The following is a 15,574-nucleotide window of genomic DNA, read 5'->3' as shown; positions in this document are numbered from 1 at the left end:
AATATAACTATGAAATTTCTTAACTATGAAATATTTATAATAAATACATATTTTACTTTTTACGTCAAAGGTATAGAGCTGTATACCAAGTCTATAGAAGAGTTGGAGGTTTATTATGAAGACGAAAAAAATTCGATGATAGCTATTACAGAATCAGGTTTATTATAATTCACACGTACATAAAATATCTATTCCACAAAAAAGTGACTTACTATAGAGCATTCATCGAAGTCAATTAGACCCATCACCTACAGTTTTTAAACACGACGGTTTTTGGTCATCTCTCTATATGATTACATTATTTTAGATGAATATATTAGCGAAGATTTTTACGATGAATTAGATAATCGACTTAGAGTAGAGAACTCTATGAATATGATATTCTTTGGACCTCCAAATTCATTTTTAAGATTGGACTCTGAAACCATATTACACATTTTTGCTAACACAAAAAAGCAGTTGATACCAATTTCTAGAACATTGCTAGCTTGGGATATTATTACTGGTAAAAAGGATGTCTTAATACTTTAGTGTCCTTACAGTTCGTATGGAAAATAAAAATAGATAATTACAAAAAATATGAATTAAATTAAGGTGAAATCGTAAAGTACATAATTATTTTTATAAATTATAGCTAATTGAATTATTATTGTTTTGAAAGACTTAAATCATTATAAAAAATGAGAAATTAAATACTTATTTGTGAAATAATTTACTCATAGATGGAAAGACAGCGGCTTTTTTACAAGGACGAGAATATTTAGCATTCGGTAGTCTATTAAACGTCGTTCCTGAAGAAGATCTGTATTATGTTAATTTCGGCGATCCTTCAGTTTTTAAATATTTTTCGAAAAATGACTTGATGATTAGCAACCGTAAGGTACATTGTAACATAAAGCAGTTAATATATTTTTGACTAGAAAAAACATGATAATTACGTTTTGGCGGGAAAATACTTTAACTTCAACTTTTCTAAATATACCGACCAGACATATGACATGCCTATACCGCCTTGTCTTATGTGTTGTTATTACTTTTTCTCTAGTTTATTCTGCAAACACAGTATACTTATAGTTAACCTTTATACACACAATAACCTTCAATTACCGCTAAATCGATATTTATTGTTGTAAGATATTCAATATTGTATCTAACAAACTCTGCTTTAAACAGAAAAACATTTCAGATAGGCGTCCTTGTCGCGGCGTATCGAAGGTACTATGGAAATATGTGGTATACGAATGGGTCTCACATAAATGAACTAGGATATATGTTGTGTGGCTTTCCGGATTTTGACTTAGCCAAAATATCACCTATAACATTTAAAGAATTAACTGTCGATGTACTTGGGAAGTTACATAGATGCAGTGTCAAACAAACTAAGGCTTGTTTATACACAGTATTATTAAGCATTGTTAATTTTAATCGATGGACGGTGGAAAATTTTACAATTACATGAATAGAGAAGAAAAACTCCCGTGTCGAAGCACCCAATATTTCCCAATATAGCAATTAATTTTTTTCTAAATTATATACCGTTAAGTCAGACAATGGGATTACAAAAGTGCGCATCAATATATCTAAATTTTCTATATACTGGGGCTATGAATCTCTACCATCAGAAAGACTGGAACGTAAACGTTAAATCCGTATGCGACAATTATTGGTATAGAAAACTAACGACGCGTGGTACCCCTTGTGAACTTAACACTCTAATCACGATGACAATAACATGGCAACATGTACAAAAGAAACTACACCTTACCTGTTTTAAACGTGTTTAATATTGAGCTTCACATGCTTTACAACAAGCGTGGTTCACCTTTGACAACGGGACATTCTTGCGAAACAAAAGAAATCTTTTATTTATAAAATTGTTCTATATTAGTAAGTTTACAACGATACTGCTCCATACCTAAAAATGGTATTTATTTTTCAGACTCTATATAAAATAGCTACTCACCCAGATGCATACGGCGAACCATATAAATGGTCTTCCCATGAACTCGGTAGACTCAACGCACTTTTCATATGTACGGTTAAATTCTACAAGAGTATTTTAGTATACGTATGAACAATAAAATTCTATAGAGGTTTCTATTCTAGGTATACCAAGACAAGAAATAAGTGCTATCCAATTGGAAGCAATGACTGCTATTACGCCTTCAGTTATAAAATTAATGGATCAAAAGAAGCTAGAATATTTCACTAAACAACAAATATTGAGAATGACACCTAAAACTCGACGCATTTTGATTTTACGTATGCAACTTAAAAATAGTCTTGATACAAGTAAAATAACAAAGAAGAGTTGCGGTGTTCTAAATTTTTCCATTGCGCTTATAAGTTGGAGTTTCATAGTTTCATTCTTACTTTACGGTTGAATTTCAGTTTGATAATTTACGAGGAAAAACTGTTGTAATCATATTGTATCATTTACTTTGAAAAAGTATATTGAATTAATATTTTTCAAATAATGCTAATTGAAAAAGTATACATTTTATTTATATAATGTTTAGTTAGATATGGAATTTCAAACCTATTTTTTTTCGATTGCTATCCTAACGGAAGTACAGCGAAATACTATAAGGTAATTTATTTTAAATTATTAATTTTTGCAACAAAATAACACAGATGGTGGTTGTAATATATCTATTTATTTATATTTGTGCAAAAACTGACAACCTTCTTGCTTTTTATTTTTAATATTAAAATTCTATATTTTAATTCAAATCAAATAATAGGGAATATCCGGCTATGACCTTTATCATTACCTATTATTATAAAATCGTCTAAATTAAGATTTTATAAAGTTTGCTACTATTTACAAAATTATGATTAATATTTTATGACTTTTATATTATTAAACATAGTGAGATAAACTGATTATCCTTATATTCCGACTATTTTGTAAATTAAAAAGCTCTGTTTTGATTTAATTGTGTCAAGGTCATTCCTAATTTTTACCACCATTTTGTTTACATTAGCTGCTCTAGCGCCATTTTTTGTTTTAGTTGTTGATTGACTCGATCTCATTTTTTCTTTATACATCATAGGGTGAAAACGTGACGGAAAATATTTAATTTTATTTTAAGAATAAATTGATTAAAATCTATATTTATCGTAATGCCGTCTAGTGAAGTAAATCAGTATGAATTAGCGTCTAGATTATTATCTTTAACTGAAAATACATCCTACACATTAACTCAAATCAATGGGCAAAGGATTTACAGAAAAGCACCCCATGCATGGGTTGGTCCGGAACCTATTAGGAAGTGTGAGGTAAGAAGTTATAGTATTTTCCTTGGTCATCTTTCTTTGTAATGCACTTGCCTGGTGGCGTCATGATGGCACCTTTAAGTCTGGTCTGCGATTAGACGCCGATTTCTTGAAATACTTTAGTAAATTATAGGTAATATTATAAAAATGGATTCGTTATAGCTGATATGCGATTAATCTATGCTAAACGCGACGACATATCCTCTAAAATTCCTAGGGACTGGAAAAATGGCGGGAGAAACTGATGCCTATCCTAAGCGAGAAAATGGCGCCTGGCGGGAAAGACAGTTTCAACTTTTAGTTCTTCTGTTTATTCATCAAGTCATATTTATTTTATCTCCAGAGAATATTGCGACAATAATAAAATACCTATTTTTGTAATTCATCCTAAGATCTCATATGATTTTCAAGGCTAGCTGTGTGTTGCAGTTAACCACCAAACAGCATGGTATAAGCCGAAGCAGTAAAAACGATGAATCAAGTTTTGAGTGTTTAAAATTATAATGTCTCTCTGAATAAGCGTGCGAATTCCACGCGGAAAGACGTTGGCACCAACTGGTATCTGTTTATGGCATTAAATGTTACTAAAATTTCTCAGGTTTTCATTGGTCGCATTCCACATGACTGTTTTGAAGACACTTTAGTACCACTGTTCCAGCAGGCCGGCGAGCTATTCGAGTTCCGCCTCATGATTAACTTTTCTGGTTGGAATAGGGGGTAATTATTTTCTTTTATTCTTAATATAAAATGCTATTCCATATATTCCTTGTTGTTCTCAGCAGGATAAGACAATACCACATTGTTTTTGGTCTGTCCAATAGCTGCCAAATAATATTTTTTCTCATGGTAAGAGTAGTATTGCATAACTGTTTCATTATACACAAACTTATTCTTATGTTGCAGGTATGCTTTTGCTATGTACACAACTCCAGCTGCTGCTAGCAATGCTATTTGCATGTTTAACAACTATTTGATTCGTCCATCTTGGCAACTTGGTATGGCAGTTTAATAATTTTATTAAAGTTTTACTAATAATTAATGATTCAGTGAAAATGTATTGATTTAATGTTAACAGGTGTGTGTCCATCAGTGAATAACTGTCGCATCTTCATATCTCGCATCCCGTCAACAACTTCTTCCATAGAGATAGTTCGTCTGCTCTATGCTCTCACTGAAGAGGTCCACGAGGTGCGCATCCGTCGCTCTGGTGGCGGTTGTGCTGCTATAGTGGAGTATAAGTCTCACCGCGGCGCTGCCATGGCGCGGAAGGCTTTAGTAGCTGCCGCATCTGCAGCTTGGGGCTCCGGTGCTCGTCCCGCTGTAGACTGGTCGCTGCCTCAGTCGCCGCACCTGCTGCGACAGTACCGTGAGGTATTAAAAAAACTTAGTATTTTTATAACTTGGTCAAAATATATTTGGTAGATGCTATTGTGACAGATGAGATGGATTTAGCAGATATTAATATCATAATTTTTCATGTGGGGTACATGTCTCAATTCTTGATGTACCTTACATTCATCATTATTTTTGCATTATTTGATAGTTTTAATAAGATTCTTGTTAAATTTTACATATCATGTGACATTATTTTAGATGTGATTATGCCCTTAAAGACTAATTATAAATGCATCCATATATCAGGTTGGTCGCTGGACGCCAGAGCGCGGTGTGGAGATTTACCAACTGCGGGATGAGTTGGTTCCTGCTGCGACCGCGTCGTACACACTGGAGCGCTGGTCTCAAACTAGGCGTCTTCTCATGATATACGAAGCTCAGCGTGCCAGGAGCGCCCCAAACCTAGCTCCGGTCGCAGACCCGATTCCCGCTCCTCAAAAAAGCATACAAATACCACTCCAGGATGAAGCTTGTGGCCCAGAGATTAGTCAGAACTATGGTCTTATTAATAAGTAAGTGGAATGATATAAAGTGTGCTTATTATCAGTGGCTCAGTTCATCATGTTTTACTTATTTTCTTTCCAAGCACTTAGCATGTTACATATATATGGAGATACATAAACAAACATCTGATATATTAGAAGCTCTGTTCTTCCATAAACTTCCTGAATCATTTTTATTTACTATTTGATGATACACAAAATAGTTCAGTAGGACCAATAAGATGTTATAAGTACTTTTAAATAAATTGTTAATACATTCACAGCTGGTCTCATTCCTTGGGCAACGTAACGTCCAACATGGGGTCCTTGAATCTTAATGGAACATATAACTCTTGGAAGGATGGAGGGGCCACAGAGAACAAAACTCTGGACTACAATCCTTGGACCACTCAGCATCCACTGCGAGACCCACGCGACAAGAAGCCCCCCCAGGAGTGAATCACTTTGCCACGGGTAACTGTGTAATACGTGTCTGTCATGTGGGTATAAGCATGGCCAAAATTTTATGTTATGCAACTTTAATTTGCATTCAGATTGCCTTTTTGGGGATAAATATTATTTATTACCTTATTTATTGCTTGGGAAAAAATGCTTATGAATGAATCCCTGAATCTAGGAGCTAAACTCGATAATCTGATCAGAAAATTTGTTGATACAGCTTGTAACACCAAACTGGTTTTTATTATTTTTTTCTAAAAAATCTACTTATCTTAAAAATTCAGTGTTTAATACTATTTGGTTTTTTATGAGTTAAAACTAATTAATCAAATGCCTATAAATTTAATTTTATTGTAATTTTTTAATAATCATTGTCTTAATATTGCATTGATAAAAAATGAAATTGTTTAATTTGTATTAGACAGTTACCCATTTGGCTAATTTTTCTTTTTTTGCGCATGAATTATCAATTTTATTAGTTTTAAGGCCAATCCGTACACTTTTTATTTTAAATGTATGAAAACTAAGATAAGAGTTATTAATAACTTCTATACAAATTCTTTGCATAACTTTTTGCATATACTGCCTTTTTAATATAGTATAAAATAGCGTACATAATTCTTTTCTTTATATTACAAAAGACAAAAGTAACTAATGTTTATAAGGGATAATTTCTGTTCCCTAGATTTATGCTTGTGTATGGATTGGATTAGATTAGATAAGGCTTTTGGGGTGTGAGAGATAACTTACTAATGCCTGATAATTTGTACTAACCGAATTCAAACAATAATATTTTACTAAATATTCACTAAAATATAGTAAAATAATATAATACAATAGTAATTAGACATTTATAATAAACTTTTGTTCCTTTGGAATTTTTACGTCATGAAATCAAGCTAGCCTAATTTAATGAGGAAAAAGAGTATTTTAAGTCAAATCTGAATTTTTAAATAGAATACTAACAAATTACTAGGGAGTGTCTTTTCTTTAGCAAATTGTGTTTTCGTAATAAGTATCTCTTGCGCCCACATATTTTAAGCTATTTAATTATTAATTTCAATTAAATGATAGGAATCTCGATTAATTTATTAAATTGCAGGATTTTATAATTCATCAATATATATTTTAAGACATATTTTAGAATGAATTAAGCACAGCAGACTATATGTCTAATATGTATTTGCAACAATCTGCACCTTTTTTGATGTTTTTTCAATACATTATAGTTTACTATAAGTTTTAATCAGGGCCGACTTGAATCAATTTCGAACATTTTCTTAGCCAGTTCAGCTTCATGAATTTGAGTTTAAGCTGATTTTTTTATGAATGAAATTTGTCTTGCTGTGGGGAATTAAGAGCATGATGATTGATAAATTGATTAATAAATTTAAGTATAATGTTTGTCTATTGGTGTTTTATTTGCTTTCATGTTTATTGTTACGACATATTTTATTTGATACGCACGCTTGCTTTCAATTGGAGTTACTGAGCTTTTATAACACCTTTGTGCCTTTAATGAGCAATGTATATTACGATATACATGTTTAAAAGTAAAATATCCTTCAATACGAGACGTATTCTAAGAGTGACGCCAAAAAAAACGAATTTGATTTTGTCAGGCTGTCATAGCACCACTACTTTTTGTAAACAGATGCCCAGCAGAAACAATTATATTTAGGGTCCTTCAAGAAAAGAGTGTATCAATTCTTAAAAGGCTGGCGACGCACTCGCAAACCCTGTTGTATTGAGTGTCCATGGGAGATGGTATAACATAACCTCGGGTGAGCCTCCTGCCCGTTAGCCCATGTTCTATTAAAAAAAGCGATTGCTTTTCCAACCTACTGGATGGCGGATGGTGTTGCATGTATTTTAATTAATCGCACAAATGGTTACTTCTAATTTTCTAGCCGTTTTAACACTAATTAAAGTAGTATACATAGTATTGTCGGCGTAGTAGTGGTGGAATCTAACCGAAACGAAACCGACTGTTTTTTTTAAATTAATTAAACATCTACTAAATCATTTAATTATCAGCAAAAGGTAAAAACCTCTGTTCTGATACTAGAATTCCTCCTTAGTTTAGGTCTGACATTTTTATATACCTACTATAATAAGTTTGATTATGTTGTAAAGTTGAATGTACATGAGATTTTGTCCTTCAAAATAGAGGATGTAAGTAAGCCAATGCGTGATTTATTGATGAAAACATGGTATTGACGATTGGTTCTACCTTAGAGGTCTAACTCAATGCCAGTCGGTATGCGTTGTGTTGCGCGCGCGCTTGTGTGGTGCAGCATTTTGTGAGTGACTTATGTGGTAGAGACCTGCGATGGCAGTCTTCGATAAGTGGGTCGCGCTCAAGATTGTCGAGTTTGTAAGTACTGATAGTGAACTTGCGTAATCTGATTAGCAAAAGCTTGTTTATTATGACATACGTTGGCCATACGGTGCAGTGGTGTAATATTCCATTGAAATAATATGAAGTGTTAACTGCCGTGACAGAGTGAGCCATGAAGTCACATGAAATAATTTTATCATCTTTATTTAATTTTATTAGGCAATTGTATATTAATACTAATTTATTTTCTTTGCGAAATTTAATAGGGCCATTATTATAAAAATATGGAAATCAAGTAAGTTACTACTTACTTGATTTCCATATTTTAACTTGGGTACTCCCAAGTTAATACACTACTATTTGTAAAGTTAAAAAAACTGTTTCGGGTTTAAATAGGTTGAAAGGTTTAAGTAAATGCAAATTGCTTTTCGTAAAATACTCGGTTTATCTTATCTGAACTTTCTACGTGTTAGTAGGTGGTAATTACTCAAGAAAATATTTAGTAGTTAGGTATCTTTTTAGAATATGACTTAGGTAATTTCCACTATATTACTATGTAATAAAACAATCTTGGTAGATATTTAAAAGACCGGAACCGTGCCCCCCCCTGTTTTATATAAAAAATAGTTATATTGTCAAATTAATATAATTCACAAATACATTACATTTTGTAATTACAAATTTTGCGTGCCTACCTAGCCTAACCTACTTCGTAGCATTAGACCATTAATATAAAATATATATAAGTAATTAATTGAACTAGGATGTCCAACAGGCGACATTATTTTCTTTTTATCGATAAGGTTCAGAGTCAAGACCTAACAATAAGTGGCTTCTGTATGTCATGTCAATACATTTATTTACGGAAATCATACTTCAAAAATAGACTCCATCAATAGACCGTACAATCCCTTATGGCCCCTGTATTTGGGAGATGATGCATGGATAATGCGTGTAAAATTAATTAAATACATAATTATTAATGAATATTTAGACAATATGCATAATTATCCCATAAAGTTGCTGTTAATTATAGTTACATAATCAGATAATATTAGGTAAAGCGGACAGGATGTGTTGATACACGAGTCTAGGTTGACGGGTTTTATTAAAATACTAGCTTTTGCCGCAGACTTTGATTACGTGAATAAATATTCTGCGCATAAAAATGAGATTGGTCGTGAGACACTGTACTTTTTAGCAAGTAAAAAATAATGCTTATTAATAATAATAATATTCCTGAGATATTTAAATTATTTAGTATGTTGGGCTAACTTGGTATTCAAGAAATGCTACTATAAAATAATGGGTTTTTTTAAACGTTTGGGTAAATTTCTAGATCTATTTTAATATTTTAGAATTTTTTTTTAACATGAAACGCCCGTCATCCTACAACACTTTTTGTCCATGATTATAAATAAATTAAGCTTATAATGCATTTTTATTTCATGGATTATCTCGATTATATTCGATCAACAATTGGGCCTAAACAAAAAATAAAAACGTAGTTAAGTTATTAACAGACATCGTTCATTTACAATTTTGTGGAGATGTAACGATCATAAGTAGGTATATGCGGTTGAATGTATGACACTTAAATTTACTATTTTAATGCATGCACTGCATTAATATGTATATTTTGTATGCGTAGTTGAGGACTGCGTGTGAATCTGGAATTAAATATAGTCCTACAACTTTGTGAATTTGAATTGTTTACAAGTTCCCTACTCCCAAGTAGAGACATAATTGATTGTGATATTCAATCAAAAGAAGTCGTAACATTAACTGATATACCTCATTATAATAATCATCCAATTATTTAACTAATAATGACACTAACGCTTCATTGAACAAATTACCTCTGAACTGTGACATGATTTCACAAATCGTCAATTAACACCACATTCAATTAGCCTGGACTATAAATCGTTTTAAAGTGACGTACTTAGAACTAAATAAATTTTGCAGGTATCTTTTTGCGGTTTTCCTTTTGTTTTTTAAGACTACTACCTGTATTAATCATCTACTACTGATTACCAGTATTAATCATCAACGTCAAGTTAGTTTTTTAATAAGATTCTTCCGACGCTGGAATCATTTTTATAAAATATGCATAACTATGTCTGTTGTTTTCTGTTGTGTAAGTTTTATGGGCTTTGCGCCCTTATAGAACATTATTCACTTTGATCAAAGTAACTTACGGTTCGGCGAATCATCAATCTCAAATAACTCAATAAATGCATAGTAACGCTTGCTTACGCAGAAACATTATTAGCGGCTCCTGGCGGAGATCTCCTGGAGATCTTTCGAAGGAAATACGACACGATAAGAATAAAGAAGAGAACTTGTCCTTCTTAATGCTAAAGCTGGCAAAGCACTGTTGTATTCTGTATATATGGCCTACCTAAGTCACCTTTCAGGGGCTGTATGTTTAATTATTTTAAGAATTTTTGTATATTTTTAATAAGTTTGAATGACTGAATTTTACTAGTTTCATAAATATACAATTCTTTGTTGCTATAAATTATAACCAATTAGGCCTTTAAATTTATAAATATAAACTTTGGTAAGCTTTTGAATAAGTATGTTTCTTAAAGATTTCGTGGAATTTGAGAAAATATGTCATGTTATGTAAGCGCTTGGACGCTACGTGTTTGTTCAATGTCACTCTCACTGGCCCTTGCGCAACATGTAGGTTGATGCGTTTGCGACTATTATTTTAATACTATACAACCAACTGAACCAACAATACCTATAAAATCCATATAATTTACCCGACATCAATACAATTACACCTAAAATGTATACATGCGAATTGAAGATTTATGTAGACGGGAGCTAACAGATAATAATTATAAAATAATAGTTTAGTCCACTAGTCCAGCACAGATAATATTTAAAATCAATGCCGATTTCCAATCACTCATTGCTTTGAATCTGCTCAAATAAGTATCGCAAATTTGGAATTTTGTGGTCTCTATGGAAGTTACGGGGTAAGCCTATTCCAGCCAATTCTCAAAGCTCAAACGGTCAAGTATTCTTGTTTATAATCAAGTAACGAATTCGTCAGCCATTGTATTCGTGTCTATTGTCTTCAACAAAATGATAGTGACATTTCCTTTCGGATTATAATTTGCTGTTTATCTACTAATATTCCTTCATAATCGTGTGACACACTGTTTAAAACGGCTTTTGTTTACTGCTGATCAAATCTTAAGTATTTCGTGATTTTGTAAAAAATAGATACACGAAGGTTTATTCGTATATAACTTGGCGTTTAGTGGCAATTTTTAAAAAAGAATTTATTGTTTTAAAACAATAAATGTACCTATTAACTTTACAAACAAACGATTCCTATACAATTTTATATGCGCTATGTATTTATCGTCTACTAAGATTTTAAATTAAATAAATATTAGATATTTTAAACAAATACTGCGTATTAAATTCTGTGTAATATTTGTGGTGTATAATCGTAGTATATAATCCGGGTGCTGGCTTCGGTTTAGGTGAAACAATTGTTTCGGGTTGGTAGGCAATTTATCAAAAATAAGAGGTTACAAGACTTCAAACAAACATTGTAAGTGCGTTTTACAAGTCTAACCTTGAATTTGAATATCGTTAAATAGCAACAAAAATTAAAAGTATATTGGTTGATTGCGCTTTTTTCTGCTATTTGAATGATTTTATCGGCTTTACTGTTTATTTTTCCAAAAACATACTTTAAAAGAGAATAAATGTAGGTTTAGGTTAAGTTATGTTACTTAAGAGAGTTTATCGATTAAGTATATTGTTACAGTTATTCTGCGTTGCATGCCTGGTTGCAAAGCGTGTATCGACTGACGACGAAGCACGACTGGCGTTATTATTACAGAAGCTATCTCGCGAATGGTCTTTGCTAAATTCTATCACTTGGGACTCTTCAGGGAGTGCATTTGCTGACGCTACATATGGAGGTGAGTATAACTTCAGATCAGATAAGATGTTATACCTATATTGTCATTCAGTCTAAAATAATAGATGTTATAGATGGATTAAAATGTTCATAGCTGGACTAAAATGTTCTTTGACCCAAAGAAGATTCGAGATGAAGCAATTCACATTCAACTAGTTTTAATCTATTGAATTCTAAGTTTAGTCCGTTTATTAATTAGATATACATACACAAATATACAAAAATTTGTACTCCTTATAAGGATACGTGATCATCACATTTGGACTGATCTTCGCTCGAGCCTTTCAAGAGATACCTAGAGGACGCCGTATTTTGGAGGGAATTCTCCTCGGTTTTGGGCTGCTGTTTTTCTTAGTTTTGGGTAAGCTTTCTTTACTAGATCTAAAAAGCATTTACAATACAACATTTTATTATTTTCGTTATTTGTGATTTTTTTAACGTAGTACATAGTACACGTTAACTAAGATGTCTGTTCTTTAAAATGATACGTAATTTAAGTAAATAACATAGAATTTTATTTTAGGTGGTCTAGAGCTAGCTTCCCTAGATGCAATCCCAGATACTCTAACCGTAAATGCAGCAGTTCTTGGAGCTCTGTCACTGGCGGTAGCAGCCCTTTTCCTCCTCGATTTGATGGGCCCAAGGGTCTACACCGCTACAAGGCCCTCGCAGACAGATAAAACAGAACCTGTAAAGTCACCAAAAAGCGAGAAAAAAGTCTCAATTCTGTCACAGCCATCGACGAATGGTCATCTACCAAACGACAAACAGAATGGAAAACTTCCAGAAAGACCAAAAGACTTAGATTTAGGTAAAGAAACTAAAAAGGCTGATACTCCTGTATTTGAATCTCCCAAAAGTGCTTTATCACAACTTGATGATTTAGATATCGATAATTTGGAAAAATCTAAATTCGGGTCGTTAAGAAATATTGAAGGTGGAAACTATGTTCGATTATCTGATCCCCTTGTTATTCCAGACCGGTTACATTACGAGCAGGAGTTAGCAAAATTTAATGAGAAGTACTTCAGAGATTATTTAGAATATACAGAGAGCTTAGAAGGAAAAGGAAAAGTGGTTAAAGAGCAGTACTTACCTGAGCTTCAGACACCTGTGCTTGCGAAGGTAAAGACAGGGCGATTAAAGGACTTGTACGATGAAATGTCACCGGTATATGAGAAGAAGAGACAGTCTAAATCACCGACTAGAGCTAAAACAGTTGCAACTCCCACTTTGCAGCAGCTTGAAGACTACTTGAAAGGTTCTGGGAGGTAAGTTAAGTTAGAACTTAATTAACATAAAAACTAATTGTGTTAATTTGATAAAACTTACTGTTTATTGAACTTTTGGTAGAACCTGAATTCTTATATTATAATTAACTCTCAGGTCACGACGTGCAGATACGCCAGCCATTTATCCCCTAGAGCGAATAGAGGAAAAAGAAGGGAACGACGAGGGAAGAGCTTCCGGAACTCCTACAGACCCGGGGTATGTCCAGTACACGGCAAATAGATGGCCAGAAAAGAGGGAGCTAAGAACACCAAGACATAGTCCAACGTAATGAACAAGAGTGATCAAAAAAGGCCTTTTAAAAAAAAACTGACTTATTAATAAAAACTAAAACAAACTTTTACAATAGTCATTTGTCTCTTTTCATGACAGGGTAAATCCAATATGACGGAACGAGATAACAGAGTATTTATAACACTTGAGTTTTTATTAATAGGGTCGCTCAGTGATGCATGTTAATTTTCTTATATCTAAAGAGTGTGTGAGAAATTCTATAATTGTAAGATATTTCATTGACATTTGAACTATGTTCAATGCCTTTACTGATTCTAATAGACGCTTGTAGTTAGGTAAAATACTGGTAATAAGTTTTTAATGTGTGTAGCTATTAGACATTGCTGTAACGAACAGTTGTTCACTAAAGTTTTAGCGTATGTCATGTAAAATTCTTTTGTTTAGCTAAGCCAAAGAATCATTTGTTGTGTACAAATTTGGTTGACATCTAAAGTAAGGTCGAGAACAAAGTAATTGTAATGACTTTACTATTAGTCATTGACTTGATTAATTCTCTCGTGTGATAATTATCCGTCCAATGCCAGGTATATTCCGACTCACATAAAGTTACGAGGTAATTTAAAAAATAATTGTTACATTTTATATTATTACAAATCTGAACTGTTCAAATTGAAATGAAAAGTGTGTTTCAAATTTGTAATACACAACACGGGTCGTAGTCGGGAATGGGACAGAACACATTATCTATTAGATTTTTTAAATGGTTGAAAAGTAAATAACAATTTTATATCGATTTAATTATAACATAAATATGTACATATGATATATAACTAAAAATACGTTTTAAATTATTTTATCGCTCTGTAATGTACAGTTTAATATATAGAGTTGAGTTGCAACAGTGTTGTTGCGTGAACGTGATGTCTCTTGGTAATAAAATAAATTTGTTATTCATAAATTACAAATTAATGATATGTACTAGAATAAATATTATTAATGGCATGTTCTTGTTTGAGGCGACATCCTAAGGCACATACTGCACCTCTGGATACAGCACCTTTACTCTATAACATCCAATAGCTTCACCGATCCCAAAGTTTTTCAATCCCAAGTTCGATATATATATAATTCTCTCAATAAGCGCTGATGCCCTCAGGACCGCGTGAAACAGAAACTCTTTATTGTAATAGGGATTGCTGTCGGTCTCGCTATTAGAAGTTACAGAGTAAGAGTGCTGTAACTTGAAAGATTGTTGCGCTGAGAATGTAACTTGGGACCTTCTAAACATACGCCACGTACGTTGTAACTACACGAAACTACGACACGGGGCTATCTATAATCATTTTGTTTATTCTTCAAAGACTTATTTGTGATTTTTTTTTGTTTGTTAAATGCTATTTAATATTGCTTCAAATGTTACCAACAGTACGCCTTAGTTATTATTGTGTTCATTAAGTGCTCAGTATTTCTCGTTTTTTTACGAGTTATATTGTTATCAATGTGAAGTTCACACGATGTATTATATATTTACGTAAATTAAGATACAATTGATAATTAGGATTACTTTAAATTTTGTTTTGTTTATGGGAAATCCCGTAGTTCAATGCTCGATAGATTAAATGGTCGGAGTTAATTTGAAGATAATAAGATAATGACAACTTGAGGACACTGCATGGTCATAATACCTAACATGTGAACGGAGGTTACATAGCGTGAGAATTTGCCACATTAATAGTAAACACAATGCTTAAAATATTTTCTTATATTTTGAAATGCGACTGTATATATGCATTTTATAAATATTATTATTAACTTTTATTTATTAGGCCCGCATTCGAATAGGTATCTCTAGCAACAAACTCCATTGAAATGTCAAATGGTTTGACAGCCCTTAAGTAACGTTCAGGACTATATTTACGCTTTTTTAAGCGTGACAAAATGTTAATATTTGCTAATATAGCAATTATATGACATGGAATTTGTAGTATTATAAAATTGCAGGGGCGTGAGAATTGAAAACGAAAGACGATACGATTGTTGGCTTCGTTCGAATGAGATAGGTCGACATGTTATTGCTTCTTTTTTACCAATCACAGAACGCTAACAAAAAGTTCTTTTTTCAATTTTATTCTATGCAAA

General features: G+C 32.5%; 3 protein-coding genes across 4 annotated transcripts; all 3 read left to right on the top strand.

Moving 5' to 3' along the window:
* Window positions 1–17: 17 nt before the first annotated feature.
* On the top strand, window positions 18–2,624 carry LOC123709036. Its single transcript, XM_045660122.1, has 6 exons — window positions 18–157; window positions 308–505; window positions 723–880; window positions 1,187–1,384; window positions 1,940–2,033; window positions 2,107–2,624. The coding sequence occupies exons 1-6, from the start codon at window positions 136–138 to the stop codon at window positions 2,382–2,384; spliced, it is 948 nt and encodes a 315-aa protein (XP_045516078.1). The 5' UTR covers window positions 18–135; the 3' UTR covers window positions 2,385–2,624.
* Window positions 2,625–3,014: 390 nt separating this feature from the next.
* Window positions 3,015–5,970, top strand: LOC123709035 (probable RNA-binding protein 46). Its single transcript, XM_045660121.1, has 6 exons — window positions 3,015–3,282; window positions 3,878–3,996; window positions 4,183–4,274; window positions 4,355–4,650; window positions 4,921–5,186; window positions 5,441–5,970. Exons 1-6 carry the CDS (start codon window positions 3,127–3,129, stop codon window positions 5,613–5,615), a joined length of 1,104 nt encoding a protein of 367 aa, XP_045516077.1. The 5' UTR covers window positions 3,015–3,126; the 3' UTR covers window positions 5,616–5,970.
* Window positions 5,971–7,861: 1,891 nt separating this feature from the next.
* Window positions 7,862–15,000, top strand: LOC123708754. 2 transcript variants are annotated; one of them, XM_045659619.1, is made up of 6 exons: window positions 7,862–7,992; window positions 11,756–11,912; window positions 12,153–12,272; window positions 12,435–12,722; window positions 12,891–13,182; window positions 13,298–15,000. In XM_045659619.1, exons 1-6 carry the CDS (start codon window positions 7,948–7,950, stop codon window positions 13,470–13,472), a joined length of 1,077 nt encoding a protein of 358 aa, XP_045515575.1. In that variant the 5' UTR covers window positions 7,862–7,947; the 3' UTR covers window positions 13,473–15,000. The 2 variants fall into 2 exon arrangements, with proteins under 2 accessions (XP_045515575.1, XP_045515574.1); XM_045659618.1 differs by having other exon boundaries at window positions 12,435–13,182.
* The last annotated feature ends 574 nt before the right edge of the window (window positions 15,001–15,574 follow it).

This window comes from Pieris brassicae, chromosome 4, assembly GCF_905147105.1.
Source record: "Pieris brassicae chromosome 4, ilPieBrab1.1, whole genome shotgun sequence".
NCBI classification, from domain to species: domain Eukaryota; kingdom Metazoa; phylum Arthropoda; class Insecta; order Lepidoptera; family Pieridae; genus Pieris; species Pieris brassicae.
Note: the sequence above shows the minus strand (reverse complement) of the source record. Positions and strands in the feature narration are given on the sequence as shown.